The sequence below is a fragment of the Hoplias malabaricus genome, chromosome 1, assembly GCF_029633855.1.
Source record: "Hoplias malabaricus isolate fHopMal1 chromosome 1, fHopMal1.hap1, whole genome shotgun sequence".
In the NCBI taxonomy this organism is placed as follows: Eukaryota; Metazoa; Chordata; class Actinopteri; order Characiformes; family Erythrinidae; genus Hoplias; species Hoplias malabaricus.
Genome location: NC_089800.1, coordinates 55,658,324 through 55,675,397, shown reverse-complemented (window position 1 = coordinate 55,675,397; position 17,074 = coordinate 55,658,324). Strand labels below are relative to the sequence as shown.

The window sequence follows — 17,074 nt, the reverse complement described above, 5'->3', positions numbered from 1 at the left end:
ATAATAAACCTGTGCTCTGTGAGAAATGTAAGTAGCCTGTAACAACAGGAGGAGGAAACACAACTGATCTGTTTCACCTCCTCGAGCAGAAACACCCGGCTGAGGAGGGAAATTTAGAGTTCAACAGACAATGAGCTCTAACCTCCACTGACTCACAGACGCTGTTCTGGGTTTGTTTTCTTGTTTACTGTGAAGCTTTACGATTACTTTTTCTATTTTTTAACTATATTAACACACTACATTTTCTGCACTTTGACTGTGGGGCATTTTTTTTTACACAATCAGAAACTTGGGAAGCTACTGTTTAAAAAATCAACACATTTTTACAATTTTTAACAAATCTCCTTCTAAATGTTTGAAGCTTAAAACCTTTTAATAAATAAAACCATTTAATAATATTCATATATAATAAATATTTTAAATATCACCTATTAATTTTGTTGCAGTAGAGTGTGTAATGAAAGTGTTATGTCAGTGTTTTAAAAATATCGGTATCGCCAAAATCCCCTGAAATATCATGATATTATTATCTTCGGGCCATATCGCCCACCCCTACTGTACAGTACCCTTTTGTATGAGAATGCAGCAAGCACTCACTCCATTAACCCCTCACACTCCCCTCTGTGCTGTTTATAAAGATACGGTTACGGAAAGAAAGAGGCTGAAAGAAGTTTGTTTTGAAATGATTATTATACACATTATTTATAGGAAAACGCTCCAGTCCTTTCGGGCCGAGACCGAGCTCTGAGAGCAGGGGCCCAGAGTCCACAAACTCATGTTACTGACACGGGAGAGTTCTGAGGTTTGCCCGGTGATTTGGAGGTTAATTTGGACGGTGAAAGATCACACAGCGTAGAAAAAGATTCATTTAAATCTCGATTCAATCTCATTTCCACACGAGTAAAATACATTCATCTCTCAGAATCAACAGGATGAAAAGGGAACCAAAGCAACAGCGGAAATAAAAGATTTCATCCCAAATCACTTTACAGACTGGTTCTAATCATTCGTTTTTGGTGGGTTCGGGTCGGCTCTAAAGCAGAACTGAAACGAGGTTCTCTTCAACCTCAGCTGTGGTTTCTAAAACTTGGTTTTTCTAAACAGGCCCCGCTTCTAGTCCGGAGGACCCCGAGCAGATCCATCACCGTCCTTCAGAGGGACACCCTGGGTCCAGGGTACGGTTCTCCTCCACACCAGAACTCACTGGGCTGTGGGATCTCCAGAAGCCACACCTGGCTGTTCTCCTGCCCCTCGGGCCCCTGCTGCAGGACTTTGTAGTAGTGACAGTCCCTGCCGTCGTCCGGGTCATACGGAGGGGCCAGGATGTCCAGGAAGGCGGTGGGTCCATCCACGGCCTCGATCTGGTGGAGGTTGTCTCGGTGTGGAGATAAAACACACGGGGGGCTCTCCTCCGTGAACTCCCCCACGGACCTGCGCACTGAGGGTCGCGCCGAGCTCTTCTGGAAAGGGAGTAAGGGGGGGCTGGGGTGACCCCCGCTCGCGCTCTCAGGGGAGGTGTCCAACCTGTCGAAGCAGCTGATCCGCACCTTCCCGTACAGGACCTTCAGCATGCCGTACATTCCCGGATGGTCGTGCAGGGGGATGGAGGTCCCGTGTTTGAGCAGGAAGACCCCCATGCTGAAGTCGTCCGTCTCGCAGATGTGCATGTAGGTGACGGGGGGACCGAGCGTGTGAAGCGGAGGCGGAGAGGAGCTCTCCGCGTACCGCGGAGCTATCCGCAGATCCGCTACCTTCACCTGCGCCAGCAGCGCCCTCAGCGCCGTCTGACTCTCCTGGAAAGCCTTGCTGTCCCCGGCACCGGCGACGACGCTGCGGTGGTTGCGGAAGGTGGCCAGGGCTTGTCGGGCGATTCTCTGAACGAGGGAGCTCATGTTGTCCCGCGGCATCATCCCGAGAGCCCGGAGCCCACCCGCACTCCCGAACTTTTCACACTGAGTCCAGTCCAGTCCAGTCCGGTCCGGTTCGACCTGCTGACCGGACCATTTATCACAACCGTCCACACCTGAGCCCTGACCGTGGACCCCTTACCACACTCCCCATTCACACCAACATGTTCTACACGTCCGCAGTGACGACACTGCAGCACCACACCCTCGGCATTCTGGGAAATGTAGTCCACGCCATTCAAGAGCTACGTCACTTCGCCCCTACCTCTCATACAACACCGCGTCCTTGTCCTCTGGCAGGGGTCACGTGTATTCTGGAACCACTCTCCCACTCTCAGAAACAGAGTTTACACAGTGTAGGCACAGATCATAATAATTCATAGATAGAGACTACATTACCCATAATACACGGCGTGTTTGGGCCCCGAGATAACAGCATTACTGTAAGTGGCCTTCATCTTCATCATGTTTTTTTAACACACCCCTCCTCCAAAAGCACTTACAACATGTAGAGAGCGGGATTAAATTCACTTTTTAAGAACTGATAAACTACAAAACTTATATTTGTAGCAGAGCTAAGGAATGTGAAGCTAAATGAACAATGTGTAAAACACAGTACACAGTACAACTCAATCCTGAATCCTGACATTGGGTGATGACTTGTGGATTACACACTGAAAAAATATACATAAAGCTCATTAAGTAAACATTACGTTAAAACATGGTGCCCGTGTTTGCTTTATGCAGTACCTTCTAATATCGTTTTACTATAGTATACTTGTAAGTGTATTATTTCAGTATTATTTGGGCCTATTTTGGCCCAATCTTTTGTTTATAAAAATATACTGTAATATACATTGTGTGTAGGAGCATTAAACTTCACATCTGTGTTTATATTGTACTGCCACTATACTAAAATTAAGCTAGAATATCTGTAAACTTTACTAGGTCTAAAGGTCTATTCTCCTTTATAATATGAATTAAGCCTGTTACAACACTCTCAAATCAACCAAATATTATACATAAACAATCAGGGTACGTTGCGCCCATGTTTTCTTTACATCAAACTACAAGCCAAATGTACTCACACTTTATGTATAAGGCAAGAGTATTTTTAATATATTTTTCTTAAGTGTATCTTATCTTATAAGTGTATACTTCAAATAAAAAATTATACATTTCTGTAAACTTGTCAGTATTAGCCAAGTGCACTTAAGTATAATTTTGTTCGGTACATCCCTGATAAGAATATACAAAGTAAACTGAAAGAATACACATTTGTTTTAGTTTAAAAGTAGTATACTAGTAGCAAGAAGTATACTAGTAGCATTTTTTTTTGTAAAGAATGGCTTTGGGCAGTTTCTCCAGGGCATCACCTTCCAGTGGCAGGGCTTTTCCACAGAGATGATACAAACTGTGTGTGGCCGTGGATCAGCCGTGGACCTGCAGTGTTGAATTTCTAAAGCTTGTGGAAAGCGGGGATGATCTTCTGGCTGTGGAGCCATAGATAACACTTCAGTGTCTGGCCTGAGACTCACTCCATCGCTCTTTATCTCTCTCTACTTCATAATCCCATCACAACTCCTCACGGCCAATAAAAACAAACAGCATCCAGAGAGATGCTGCTTATTTACAGTCGTGGCTCAGAACGCTGGATGACCCTAAAATTTGTAAAAAGTCTTACACATTCTTAGAAAGCTATGACTGGAATGACCACAGACACAAACATCCGGTCAATGACAGTGTAGCAGTGAGAGACCCCGAGGATAAACACCTCTCTGTGGGTCCACAACCTCCAACACTTTCAGTGTGATAACCCTCTCAGGATATATTTTTAAATTCACATTTAAATGCACTTGATCTCATATTAAAATATTCACTCAGATATTTTTTCCATTTATGCGTTTGTTTAATAAATGTGAACACCAGCAGAGACCGTGTGCAAAAAAGAACAAAGGGAAGGTAAGGAACATGTATGACACAAATTCAGGGCCAATAAGGGATTAATTACGTGTTGCTGTGCTAATAAATTAAGCTAATTAATTAAAGGTGACATTCCCCTTAAAAAAACACTTTTATAATCATTTTTAAAATACATTTTGTATGTAATATAATTCAGAAGATGTTTCCTCAAACACTTACAGAAAATCTACACTTCAAACACATACAAACAACAGTGGATTTTCTCCTTGAATACACCGTTCCTCAATAAAAGACAAAAAGCTTCCGAACGTAAACAAATCAGTGAGAACTGCAGTTCCCCACTAACATCCACATTGCCTTTAAAGGTTATAATGACATATAGCCAAAATATACACGGATACATAATAGTACTGCGCTCCATTTCAAAAGGGTGAATCCAAAAATAGTTTTTCAAAAGGGTCAATCCTGCTTGTCTTAGAGGGGTTTGTTTAGCGAGCCCTGGTCAAATCCAACGTAAGCTGATGGTGAATGTTCCTATTTGTGTTTACCATAAAGTATTGGGTCTTGCAGGATGCCCCCTAGTGGATTAAAAGCGTCACTGGAACATCCCTAAAAAGGTGTCAGTGCAGAATGAAATTTGAAATGAAGACCAGAATCAGAAAATAACATAATTACACTCCTGCAGAAAAGAAGCACGTGATCCTAGTAAAAGACAGAGAGAAATCAGACTGGGTGCAACAATATTCAGACTTTAATAAACCAACCGTACCTGCCACAGCGCTGGGGAATATTTATTTATATTTATTCATAGATAGCAATGACAAGTCCATACTCAAACAATAATAATGACATATTTCTTTGTCAGAAGGTCACACAGAGCAGCACTAATCCTGCAAGACCTCACAGTGTTGCATGTGGAATAATGACCAAGTTCAAAGAGAAAAGGCACACACAAGTTGTAATCTCGCGAGAAAAAAGCAAACAGAAACCAGCGAGAAACATTCGGAAGCTGGACGTCAAAATCAGACTGACATCAGGAGCAATAATACATGAATCAAAACCTCAGCTTTGTCTTTTTTGATTGTCCTTCATAATGTACCACCATTACGTTATTCTACACGAGTGAGTGCACAGTGACCCCCAGAAATCCAGCACCTCATCTTCAGAACACACCTCAGTCACCCCCTAAAAAGTGTCAGTGTCACAGATTACACCGATTACAGAACATCTATAGCATGCTGACGCACAATACACAACGGAGCCCCTCGTGCTCTGCTGCCACTGTTTAGGGTTCACCGCGGAGCAGAGCTCATTTTCAGTGAGTTACATCAAAAACACGAGGGAACCACAGAGAACTGAACAAGAGTGAATTTAGAGCTGATTCAGAGCTGAGACCAGTTAAAGGAACACTATGTAATATTTTACCTTAACAGTATAGCTTCTAAGTCACTGTGATGCTCCACTGAGCTATAACAGAGCATCTGTTATAGCTACTACATGCTCAGCACTGCAGAAATTGCACTATGTAACTTTTGGAGGAGGGTCCCACTGCCCACTGATTTTAGTACAATGCTGAAAAATTAATTACACTTGGAGGAGCCCCAGGAGATTAAATCAAAAACAAATCTTACCTAGTGTTCCTTTAAACCAAGACTTGGACCACCACAGACCACCACCTGACACTGGAGGATGCCACTTCACTCAGAGGAGAAGGCTGGGCACTTTCTTGGGTTCTGCTTTTATTTGATTTCTACTGTTTATGCGCCAGAACATTTCTCAGTGCACATCAGGCCTCTTCACCGCAGTTTAATAAAGGACTGCACTATATATAATTTATTAAACATTAAATGCACAAGGCTACGATATGTATTAGGTGTACAAATAACGTTTAATACTTTTTGGGAATGTATCATTTATGAAACTGACCCTATCATATTAAAAATCACATTCTCATTTTATCCAACGAAAAAATAACCTAAAAAAGCAGTGTTACTGTGCTCCGTTCTCAACTCTAACACTGACTCCATCTGTAAATGGTCTAAACCCACACTCACACAGACTTTTGGACACAGAATTCTCCCCAAGAACAGAACAAACCCTTCACAGTCTTCTGCAGCTTTTTCCTGATGGAGCTCAGAATAAATGCAGCACCCAATAAACTCTTTACTTTTCACACGGCTTCATTTTCAGGTTCTTTTTAGTTGAATAAAATGAGAATGTGATTTTAATACGACACACACTCACTTTAAAATGTCAAAATTTTGAATTACAATAATACACTACACAAAAATGCTTTAAAACTTATTTGTACACGTAACACACGAAGCTTAAATAAAGCGGTGTGCTCCAGATCAGATTCAGCGGTGCATGGTGCAGCACTAAAATGAATCCATACTTTAAACAGAGTAGAAGTTAGTTATATTTCCTGCACTGACCTAATATTTATTCTGATAACTGGACTCACTCTGCCTCAAACTATTACTAGCTTTAATTCCCAGATGGAGAGATTCCATATTCTTAAAAGGGTCTGCTCCATCAGAATCAACCAGTGTTTGGAGAGAAACTTGTTCTAAGCTGTCCAAACTACAGCATTTACATTTCCACTTGAAAAAAAAAAACAAAGTAAACACATCAAAAAGTTAAAAATATGGAAACAGATTTTCAGTTTTTAAAAAGAAAAATGTATTTAGTGATAATTCAGAAGCTACATGTTTAAAACATTATTTTTCGAGGTCGTAAAAAGTTCAAGCTGAAGAACTAGCAGAAGGCTACATCATCTTTACAGCTGCTACATAGATTTCACCAAATCGAGTTTAAGATGAAACATGCTCTTGCTCGAGTAACCCATCCCCTCACACTGTTGTGGAAAAGTAGTAGCCGTCAGAGAGTGGGAGTTGTTTCCCAGTCACTGAACCTACAACCCAAAACTCAACTTCTCCAAGTCGGAACCGAGAGCTGAGCTAATATTGCCAAAGATATTTCACCCTCAAACCGGAATTTGTCAAAACAAATCACTCACAGATCACCTACTGAATGTCTGTGTACATTATGTGCCTTAAAGCTGGAGTAGGTGATTTGGCTTAAAATCGTTTTGCAATATATTTCTTCTTTTCTCACATCCTGAAATTCATTCATTCATTGTTTGTAACCTTTATCCAGTTCAGGGTCACGGTGGGTCTGGAGATTACCCGGAATCACTGGGCACAAGGTGGGAACACACCCTGGAGGGGGCGCCAGTCCTTCACAGGGTGACACACACTCACACCTATGGACACTTTTGAGTCTCCAATCCACCTACCAACGTGTGTTTTTGGTGCGTGGGAGGAAACCGGAGCACCCGGAGGAAACCCATGCAGACACAGAGAGAACACACCACACTCCTCACAGACAGTCACCCAGAGGAAACCCACACAAACACAGGGAGAACACACCACACTCCTCACAGACAGTCACCCAGAGTAAACCCACATAATCCACGGGACTGTAAAAACCCTGTGTGATCATTTCATTCGGACCAGTCTGTCTACTACATCACTTTGCTCCCGTGCATGTGCTGCACTCGTGTGGAGAGCTATGGCTGAACACACAAAAGAAGAACAGAGGGAGAAAGCTTCCAAACAAAAATAGGGCGGATGATGCCAGAGGGGGATGTAGCTGCTGGACATTTTTTTTACATGTGAGTGACACATGAGGTAAGTGGACGGTGTATGAAGGCGATAGTGCTCCTTTCTGTGAGTGACATATCAAGCTGTGTGTGTGTGTGTCTGTGTGTGTGTGACACAGAGAGAACACACCACATTTCTCACAGACAGTCACCCGGAGGAAACCCATGCAGACACAGAGAGAACACACCACACTCCTCACAGACAGTCACCCAGAAGAAACCCATGCAGACACAGAGAGAACACACCACACTCCTCACAGACAGTCACCCAGAAGAAACCCACGCAGACACAGAGAGAACACACCACACTCCTCACAGACAGTCACCCAGAGAAAACCCACGCAGACACAGGGAGGTTTAAGGGAAGTGACTTTGGAATGAGGGCTGAATGTAGGGGGTTGGGTCTTTTCAGCATTTTGAAGTCACCTACTGCAGCTTTAATGCAGATTTCATCGCAGATATTTATCAAGTGCAAAGCTTTCACTTTCCAAAGTAAAAACTGGAGGCCAATAAACAAACAGAATACAAATATTACATTTTTATACCAACACATACAAACACAGTCTTACTGTGAGCTGAGTGCACTACAGACGCTGAGCCGTTTAGACAAAGGTATTAAACAGTGCATTATTACTGTGAGATCCGAGAACTGCTTCCATTTGGAGCTTTCAGTTCTCACACTAGATCAGAGTAGGTTCTTATTTCTTTAGATTACATAACACTAGCTTTGGGAGCTACCTGTAACGGATTTAAAGGGCAGTTTCATCATGTGTCTGTGATGTCCGCATTCTTCACATGGAGGATATTGTACTGAGTATCTAAACACTAACATGCCAGAGTTGGACACCACTACTGTTCAGACTGGAACACTATTTTAGGCTGATAAAGTTAAGACACGTACAACAGCTGTAGCTGGATCACAGCAGACCCATGGGTTCAGAACCATGGGTTTAGGGTTTAAAGCAACACTAGGTAGGATTTTTATCTTAAAATTACAGCTTCAAAATCATTGTGACTCACGGCAGCAGCTTGTAACATTCCCCCGAGGGAGTTTTGAAGAGGTTCAAATGCTCCTCTGGTCGGCGGCCGACGAAAATCTCCAGCGAAAGCCGAGAGTGCGACATGAAAAACTGCTCTGTGAGAACTGTGGGCAGAGCCATGTTCAGTCCAAACAACAACAACAACACGCCACACAACGAGTAAACAATGCAGACTTTGTTGTGGTTTTCATAGCTTCACCGGCTCCATTTCATGGAGGAGCTGTGCTAGTGGAATAGGCACCAGCTAAAAGCACGTTGAGCCAAGTCGAGTCGAGTCGAGCCGATCCCTCGCAGTGGAAAAGTACAATTACACTCTACAACTGTAGAGGGAGCTCAGGAGCAAAAATATCAAATTTTACCTAGTGTTGCTTTAAGTCCAGGGCTGCCCACACTCTAATCTGACTCTCTCACACCACACTTGCTATTCCCTCAGTCCAAGCTCACCTGAAAAGCATGGTTACAGCCAACTAAACAGTTCATTTGCTAACGGGCTTTTACAGTGTTAAAGGAGCACTACATAAAATCTTTAGCTTAAAATTACAGCTTAAAAATCATTGTGATGTTCCACTGACCTGTAATAGGGAGAACTCTGTAATTGCTACTCTGACCTCAGCACTGCAGACACTGCACTATGTAACTTCTGGAGGAGAGTAGGAAAACACCCTTTAATGTTCAGCTTCATCACTTTGATAAGTAAATTATGGCCAAGCAGGGGCATCTCACATCAAAGATGAAGCAAAGTCCACGTTATCCTTAAAAAGTTTTTTTTACGGGAAAATCACTGATGACTTTAATTTCAGTAGTAATTTTTTTTCTTCATCATATTTCCATCTAAATAGTGGTTTGAAATACAATCTCAGTGCGCTACATTTCAAATAAACATTGTACATTCAGTGCAAATCTCTTCTTGGCTCCTTAAACCTCGTATCCATCTGACCTGCTGCGCTGGAGCCAGCCGTGACGACCCAGTCTCTCTCCAGACACTCCAGACGCTGCCCAGCCGGACTGACCCCTGTGTGTCTGCTCTTCTTCAGGATCCAGCTGCTCTCCCGTAGACCTGGCCACACCAGAAACGGTAGGTTTTAGGTTAGTCCAAATATAATCCCAATTCTGTTCCACAAGGTCAGAGCAGACCAACAGGACTTAGATTAAAGACACAATCTTAAATCACTCAAAAATACAAAGCGAATTAGATTCCCAACACTTAAAAACCGGGTGGGATCCAGGCAAAGACTGATAGAGGAAGGCGTGCAAATCAGGCCATGATTTACAGTCAACACTTTTGTATAATTCTGTTGTGTTCTGATTGTGTTAATTCTCCTGAAGCTATATTTATTGACAAAAGTATACAAACATTTTTCTAATTTTGCTTCCGAACTACTCGACTGTAAATATAAACACATTTAGAATCTGATGCACTCTCCAAAGATGTTGGGATGGAGGTGAGCTTCCCTCTGTGCTCCATTTACTGATACAGTTTAAGCGTTTGGGAACTGAGGAGACAAATTGCTGCGGTGAGTGAAATTTCTGCCCGATCTAACTCGATTCAAGACTTTAGCTGTCCAACATTTGGTGGTCATTGTCGGATTCTTGGATCTAGATACATTTATATTAACAAAACACATTTGAGTTGTTCTTTGTTCTTTTGTCTTTAAATTAAACTTCAGGCAAATTAACACATCCCAGGTTCCTACTTTTCCAGAAACAGGTGTTTGTAGGAAGTTATCATGAAAACGAAAATATTCCATACATTACCTGCTTTTGGTTATTCTTTGGGGACCAATATCAGCTGCAGGAGGCCCCTGGACAGATACAAGAACCGAGAGTGATCTTGTTTATCACACAGTGGGAAACTGAAGCTCAGTATATGCTCTTCTCATATGCACCTGATTAAACCCAACTTCAGGTTAATTACCAGATTATTAGTGTGCACAAGCAAGAAAGTCAATCAAACTAACCCGTGTCCAGCCCTCAGTCCCCCTCCAGGTATACGGTGTGTAAGTGTAGCAGGTGTAGTGACCTACAGGGTGCGCTGTGCAGTAGTGCTGGTGTGGAGTGCTCTGGTAGTACTCCAGAAGTCTTTCAGCCAGAGCGATGCGTCGCAGCAGGCTCTCGATGAACCGTCGCAGTCGCACTTTCCCACATATCTCATGTTGTGCTGCAGCTTCCAGAAACTTCTGCACTGTGATCACTTCCCTAAAACATCACCAACAACAGCGCATTTACTTTAGAGCGCAGTCTGAGTGAGTGAGTGAGTGAGTGAGTGTTTATTCGAGTGAATACATGAGTGAATGAGTGAGTGTGTTAGTGAAACTGTGAGTTAGTGTGTGAACGTGTGTGAGTGTGTAAGTGATTGAATTGAATGTGTGAGTGAACGAGTGAGTGCATGAGTGAGTGAGGACCTGAGTGATTGTATGTCTGTGAGAGAATGCATGTGTGAATGAGTGAGTGTGTTAGTGAAACTGTGAGTGAGAGGGTGCATGAGTATGTGAGTGGTGAAATGTGTGTGGGAGTGCGAGTCTATGTGAGTGAGTGAACGAGTGAGTAAGTGTATGAATATGTGAGTGAGTGAGTGAGTTAATTACAAGCCAGATATCTGTGACAGAAAAGCCCGGCCACCTGATATAATATGTCCATGCTGTGTGACACAAAACAATACCCAGCTACTACTGTTGTGTTTCACTAAGAGAGTATCCATATATGTGTGTGTGTGTGTGTGTGTGTGTGTGTATCTCTCCTGCTGCGGATTTCCAGATAAGGTCGTGTGTGTAGTGGTGTACTCACTGTTTCCTGCGCTCCAGCTCGTGTTCGGACATGGTGAGCTGCTGCTTGAGCGTTGCGATGACCATGACGGCGGTGTCTACCTGCCTGCTGAGAGCCCGCTCGCGCTCCAGTACTTCCTGACGCTCCTGGGCCAGGTGATGGGAGTGAGCGCGCTCACAGATCAGAGCCGTGTCTGTCTGCGCCAGCTCGGAGCTGAGCCGCAACAATCGCCTCTCCAGGCTGCTGTTCGCCGTCCTCATCATGCCCTCCAGCCTCTGCCCCACCGAGGCCACTGGAGCTGAGAGGAGCTCAGAGCCAGTAGGAGTCTCCCCACCAGCCCGACACTTTTCCCGAGACTGGGGACCTTCCGGACACTGCTTTGGTGGAGGGTGCTGAGAGTTGAACGGGACTGTGTTCTCTTCCTTCTCTAGAGAGTGAGTGTCGGTGCCTGCGTCTTTTGTCATCTGGGGATTTGCGCTGGACCTCTCTCTGTCATCTGTGTAGTCGTGGTATGGCCGGCTCCTGCTGTTTGGGAGGCTGAGGTCATGCCTGGGGTGTGTGTTGTATGTGTGTCTGTACTCTAGGTGGGCCCTCAGTGCAGCCAGACTATGGAAACGCTCGTGCTCTCCACACCGAGGACAACGGAATGGGAGATGAGATGGTGCCTGCGCACCGCAGGCCTGGCCATTCTCCACAAACAGGGTTGTGGTGTGGGTGCACAACTTCTGCTGCATTTTACCTGAAAACACACGAGGACAGGCTTTTAGCATTGAGCATTAAGAGGGCGACAACATCCTTTCACACCTGACCTGTGAATTAAAAGAGGATTCAATAGCTTTTCCTGAATTTCTGAATGATTCAGATCAGGGCTGAACGATATGGCCAAAATTTATATCACGATATATTTCAGTCGATACGATATAATTCCGATACCGATATGAACAGTATAAAAACCACCGAAAAACCACCAAAAAAAAGCAAGAAACATGACGTCACCCTCAATCATAAACCTATCGGCTTTGTCAGTATTAATATTAAAAAAGACTACATTTTAAACTGAAGGCTGAACTGACGACAGTGCCCTCTAATGACAATCAGTCAGTGAGAGACGCTATAAATATTGAAAATGTGTTTAAAAATCATATCATTGTTATTGAAACATTTTATATTGCGATAAATATTGATATTGAATAATTGTCCAGCCCTAATTCAGATGTGTAAACATATGTTTGGCATGGTCTGTGTTGATATATTGCACGGTCCAAAAAATAGTTTACTTTACAGTGGTAGAAATTGGGAACCAGGAACTGTGATGTCTACAACACCAATACACCACATGTATTATTGATCCAAAATGACCAGTGAATATTCACCTGTCTTCTGACTTTTTAAATATAAAGCTGAGGTGTTTAGGCTAAAAACCAAAGCGTTAAAAAAAAGTCCCAGGCCTAAGGTGCCGTGTTCTTCACTGTTTCATGTACGAGGGGTGTTCAGTAAGTTCTCAGTTTCTATATAATCTCCTGATCCTGCAAGGGGTGTTATAACGCCTCGAGGCGACGACACTTTCTGAGGGAAATAAAGAAATCATCAGCTCATTTCCTTCATTAGTTTTGTTGAATCTCTGAAAACTGAACCATTCTAAACCATGAGTAACACAAGTGTGTGTGTGTGTGTGTGTGTGTGTGTGTGTGTGTGAGAGAGAGAGAGAGAGAGAGAGAGAGAGAGAGAGAGAGAGACAGAGAGAGAGAGAGAGAGAGAGAGAGAGAGAGAGAAAGAGAGAGAGAGAGACTGTGGACTCCAGGACGTCAATCTCCACCCTACAGCCACCGACTAAGCCCCGAGGGGTTTTTACCTGCTCCAAAATCTGGAAGAGATTTTCTGATGAGGGCCATAAGAGATTAAATTTATTTTTTCAGGGAATGAAAAAGTAAACTGTTAGATCTTAAAATGTGCAGAATTAAGGGTGATTACATAGAAAAATAAACATATAATAATTTGCATATTTGTTTTACTTCATACCTAACCCCAGACCTTATTGTATGCCCCTCGTACAAGACACGTGGGGTCTGCAGACCAAAGTTCATCAGTGAGGTCATCTGATGTGGCCCAGTAGAAGGCTGCCTTAACTTCATCCATTCAAACAAACACACTATCTGTTAAAAGCTCATATCTCCATTTTATGCTTTGCATTTTTACATCATTTGAAAATAACAGCTGTCACAAATGTAACTTAAAATTACATTTAATTCAATGTTAAATGTTTGGAGTTGTTTTTCCTCCTGTTTATCTTCTGCAATGCTGTTATTTTGGAAATCCAAAGCTTTGGTAGCTTATTACATTATTATTATCTTTTATAACTGACATTTGGAAGGGTTTTAATATCACAATGTGATTTTATGACACAAACACAGCATAATGGTCTCATGACAAAAAAAAGAGGCGTCCATTGTCTATTTCACATCAAAACACTAACTTTATGCTGCTCATTCATTCACTTTTCTTTATTCTGTATGAGTGTTGTCCAGGTCTGTCTCAGGGTGGTTCTGAGACCCCTGGAGTAATTGGGTGCAAGGCTTTGATCATAGATTTTCTGAATCTTTTTTCCCTTTTGAAGCTCACAGTGCATTTCTGACAGTGACAGTGGTTGTTCTCTAATGGACTGTTGTGTGTAAGCCTCTGTCTGGTACACGTCTTCATTCATTCGTTTATCATTCATTCATTCATTCATATCCAGATTCATAAAACTGGCTGAAACCCTAAGCCTGAGCAGGAATCCCAGTGTATTAGCTCTGGCCTAAAAAGCTGGATCAGAACCACAGACTGTCAGCTCTAACAGGTTCTGTCTGTAACTGAGCCCTGAATGAGGTTACATTAAATGATAAACACGCACCTCGAGGAGATCTGGCATGACGTATATTATACAACTCGGATCGATTCTGAGCTCCTGGGCTCAGTGCAGAGAGGAATTACAACTGCTGCTAAGCTTAGCTCGGCTCTTACGTAAAGGATGGTAGCTGCTTTCTTCTGGAGGCGTTCGCCCGTAACTGGTATCGCTTTCCTCCGGTTCCGAGTCGTACCTCAGTGAAAGCAGGTTCCGCTGAAAAGGATCCGGTGTCTGGAGAGATCCGCCTTTCCTCGGGATCCGTTCGTCACGGGGATCTTCTACTCTTTCGTCTCGTCTCTGAGGGTGCGAAACTTGTTCTGAATACACATCTAACCTGCTGAAATAACGGCGACCCGAGACTCACAGACACCGGTACCGACCCGCACAACGCCCTCCATTACAGCAATGATCTGCTCCAGAAGAAGACGACCCACACAACGGCGCCCTCCAACAATAATCTCCTGCACTCCTCCAGAATACTACACAGCACAGCACGGACAGTTCACCTGTGATTTCATCAGTAACTACAGTCACAACAGCTACACACACATTCACAATAACTACAGTCACAACTGCTACACATTCACAATAACTACAGTCATAACTGCTACACATTCACAATCACTACACTCACAACAGCTACATTCACAATAACTACAGTCACAACAGCTGCATTTACAATAACTACAGTCACACCATCTACACATTCATAATAACTACAGTCACAACAGCTACACATTCACAATAACTACAGTCACACCATCTACACATTCATAATAACTACAGTCACAACAGCTACATTTACAATAACTACAGTCACAACAGCTACACATTCACAATAACTACAGTCACACCATCTACACATTCACAATAACTACAGTCACACCATCTACACATTCATAATAACTACAGTCACAACAGCTACACATTCACAATAACTACAGTCACACCATCTACACATTCATAATAACTACAGTCACAACAGCTACATTTACAATAACTACAGTCACAACAGCTACACATTCACAATAACTACAGTCACACCATCTACACATTCACAATAACTACAGTCACAACAGCTACATTCACAATAACTACAGTCGCAATAGCTACGCATTCACAATAACTACAGTCACAACAGCTACATTTACAATAACTACAGTCACAACAGCTACACATTCACAATAACTACAGTCACAACAGCTACATTTACAATAACTACAGTCACAACAGCTACACATTCACAATAACTACAGTCACACCATCTACACATTCATAATAACTGCAGTCACAACAGCTACATTCACAAAAACTACAGTCACAACAGCTACACATTCATAATAACTACAGTCACAACAGCTACACATTCATAATAACTACAGTTACAACAGCTACATTCACAATAACTACAGTCACAACAGCTACACATTCACAATAACTACACTCACAACAGCTACATTAACAATAACTACAGTCGCAATAGCTACACATTCACAATAACTACAGTCACAACAGCTACATTTACAATAACTACAGTCACAACAGCTACACATTCACAATAACTACAGTCACACCATCTACACATTCATAATAACTGCAGTCACAACAGCTACATTCACAAAAACTACAGTCACAACAGCTACACATTCATAATAACTACAGTCACAACAGCTACACATTCATAATAACTACAGTTACAACAGCTACATTCACAATAACTACAGTCACAACAGCTACACATTCACAATAACTACACTCACAACAGCTACATTAACAATAACTACAGTCGCAATAGCTACACATTCACAATAACTACAGTCACAACAGCTACATTTACAATAACTACAGTCACAACAGCTACACATTCACAATAACTACAGTCACACCATCTACACATTCATAATAACTACAGTCACAACAGCTACACATTCACAATAACTACAGTCACAACAGCAACACATTCACAATAACTACAGTCACACCATCTACACATTCATAATAACTACAGTCACAACAGCTACATTTACAATAACTACAGTCACAACAGCTACACATTCACAATAACTACAGTCACACCATCTACACATTCATAATAACTACAGTCACAACAGCTACATTCACAATAACTACAGTCACAACAGCTACACATTCACCATAACTACACTCACAACAGCTACATTGACAATAACTACAGTCGCAATAGCTACACATTCACAATAACTACAGTCACAACAGCTACATTTACAATAACTACAGTCACAACAGCTACACATTCACAATAACTACAGTCACAACAGCTACATTTACAATAACTACAGTCACAACAGCTACACATTCATAATAACTACAGTTACAACAGCTACATTCACAATAACTACAGTCACAACAGCTACATTCACAAAAACTACAGTCACAAAAGCTACACATTCACAATAACTACAGTCACAACAGCTACACAATCATAATAACTACAGTCACAGCAGCTGCATTCACAATAACTACAGTCACAACAGCTACACATTCATAATAACTACAGTCACAACAGCTACATTCACAATAACTACAGTCACAACAGCTACATATTCACAATAACTACAGTCACACCATCTACACATTCATAATAACTACAGTCACAACTGCTACACATTCACAATAACTACAGTCACAACAGCTGCATTCACAATAACTACAGTCACAACAGCTACATATTCACAATAACTACAGTCACACCATCTACACATTCACAATAACTACAGTCACAACAGCTACACAATCATAATAACTACAGTCACAACTGCTACACATTCACAATAACTACAGTCACAACAGCTGCATTCACAATAACTACAGTCACAACAGCTACACATTCATAATAACTACAGTCACAACAGCT

The 17,074-nt window shown here is 42.2% G+C and overlaps 2 protein-coding genes across 4 annotated transcripts; both read right to left on the bottom strand.

Annotated features, from left to right (window-relative positions):
• Nucleotides 1–473: 473 nt before the first annotated feature.
• On the bottom strand, nucleotides 474–2,178 carry adob (2-aminoethanethiol (cysteamine) dioxygenase b). Its single transcript, XM_066680133.1, has one exon. The coding sequence runs from the start codon at nucleotides 1,908–1,910 to the stop codon at nucleotides 1,152–1,154; it is 759 nt and encodes a 252-aa protein (XP_066536230.1). The 5' UTR covers nucleotides 1,911–2,178; the 3' UTR covers nucleotides 474–1,151.
• A 1,692-nt stretch (nucleotides 2,179–3,870) lies between these two features.
• Nucleotides 3,871–14,663, bottom strand: znf365 (zinc finger protein 365). 3 transcript variants are annotated; one of them, XM_066666908.1, is made up of 5 exons: nucleotides 14,298–14,663; nucleotides 11,319–12,036; nucleotides 10,493–10,730; nucleotides 10,290–10,336; nucleotides 3,871–9,591 (listed from the first exon to the last, which is right to left on the bottom strand). In XM_066666908.1, exons 2-5 carry the CDS (start codon nucleotides 12,029–12,031, stop codon nucleotides 9,450–9,452), a joined length of 1,140 nt encoding a protein of 379 aa, XP_066523005.1. In that variant the 5' UTR covers nucleotides 12,032–12,036; nucleotides 14,298–14,663; the 3' UTR covers nucleotides 3,871–9,449. The 3 variants fall into 3 exon arrangements, with proteins under 3 accessions (XP_066523005.1, XP_066523021.1, XP_066523013.1); XM_066666924.1 differs by having other exon boundaries at nucleotides 10,559–10,730; XM_066666916.1 differs by having other exon boundaries at nucleotides 14,375–14,663.
• Between the last annotated feature and the right edge of the window lie 2,411 nt (nucleotides 14,664–17,074).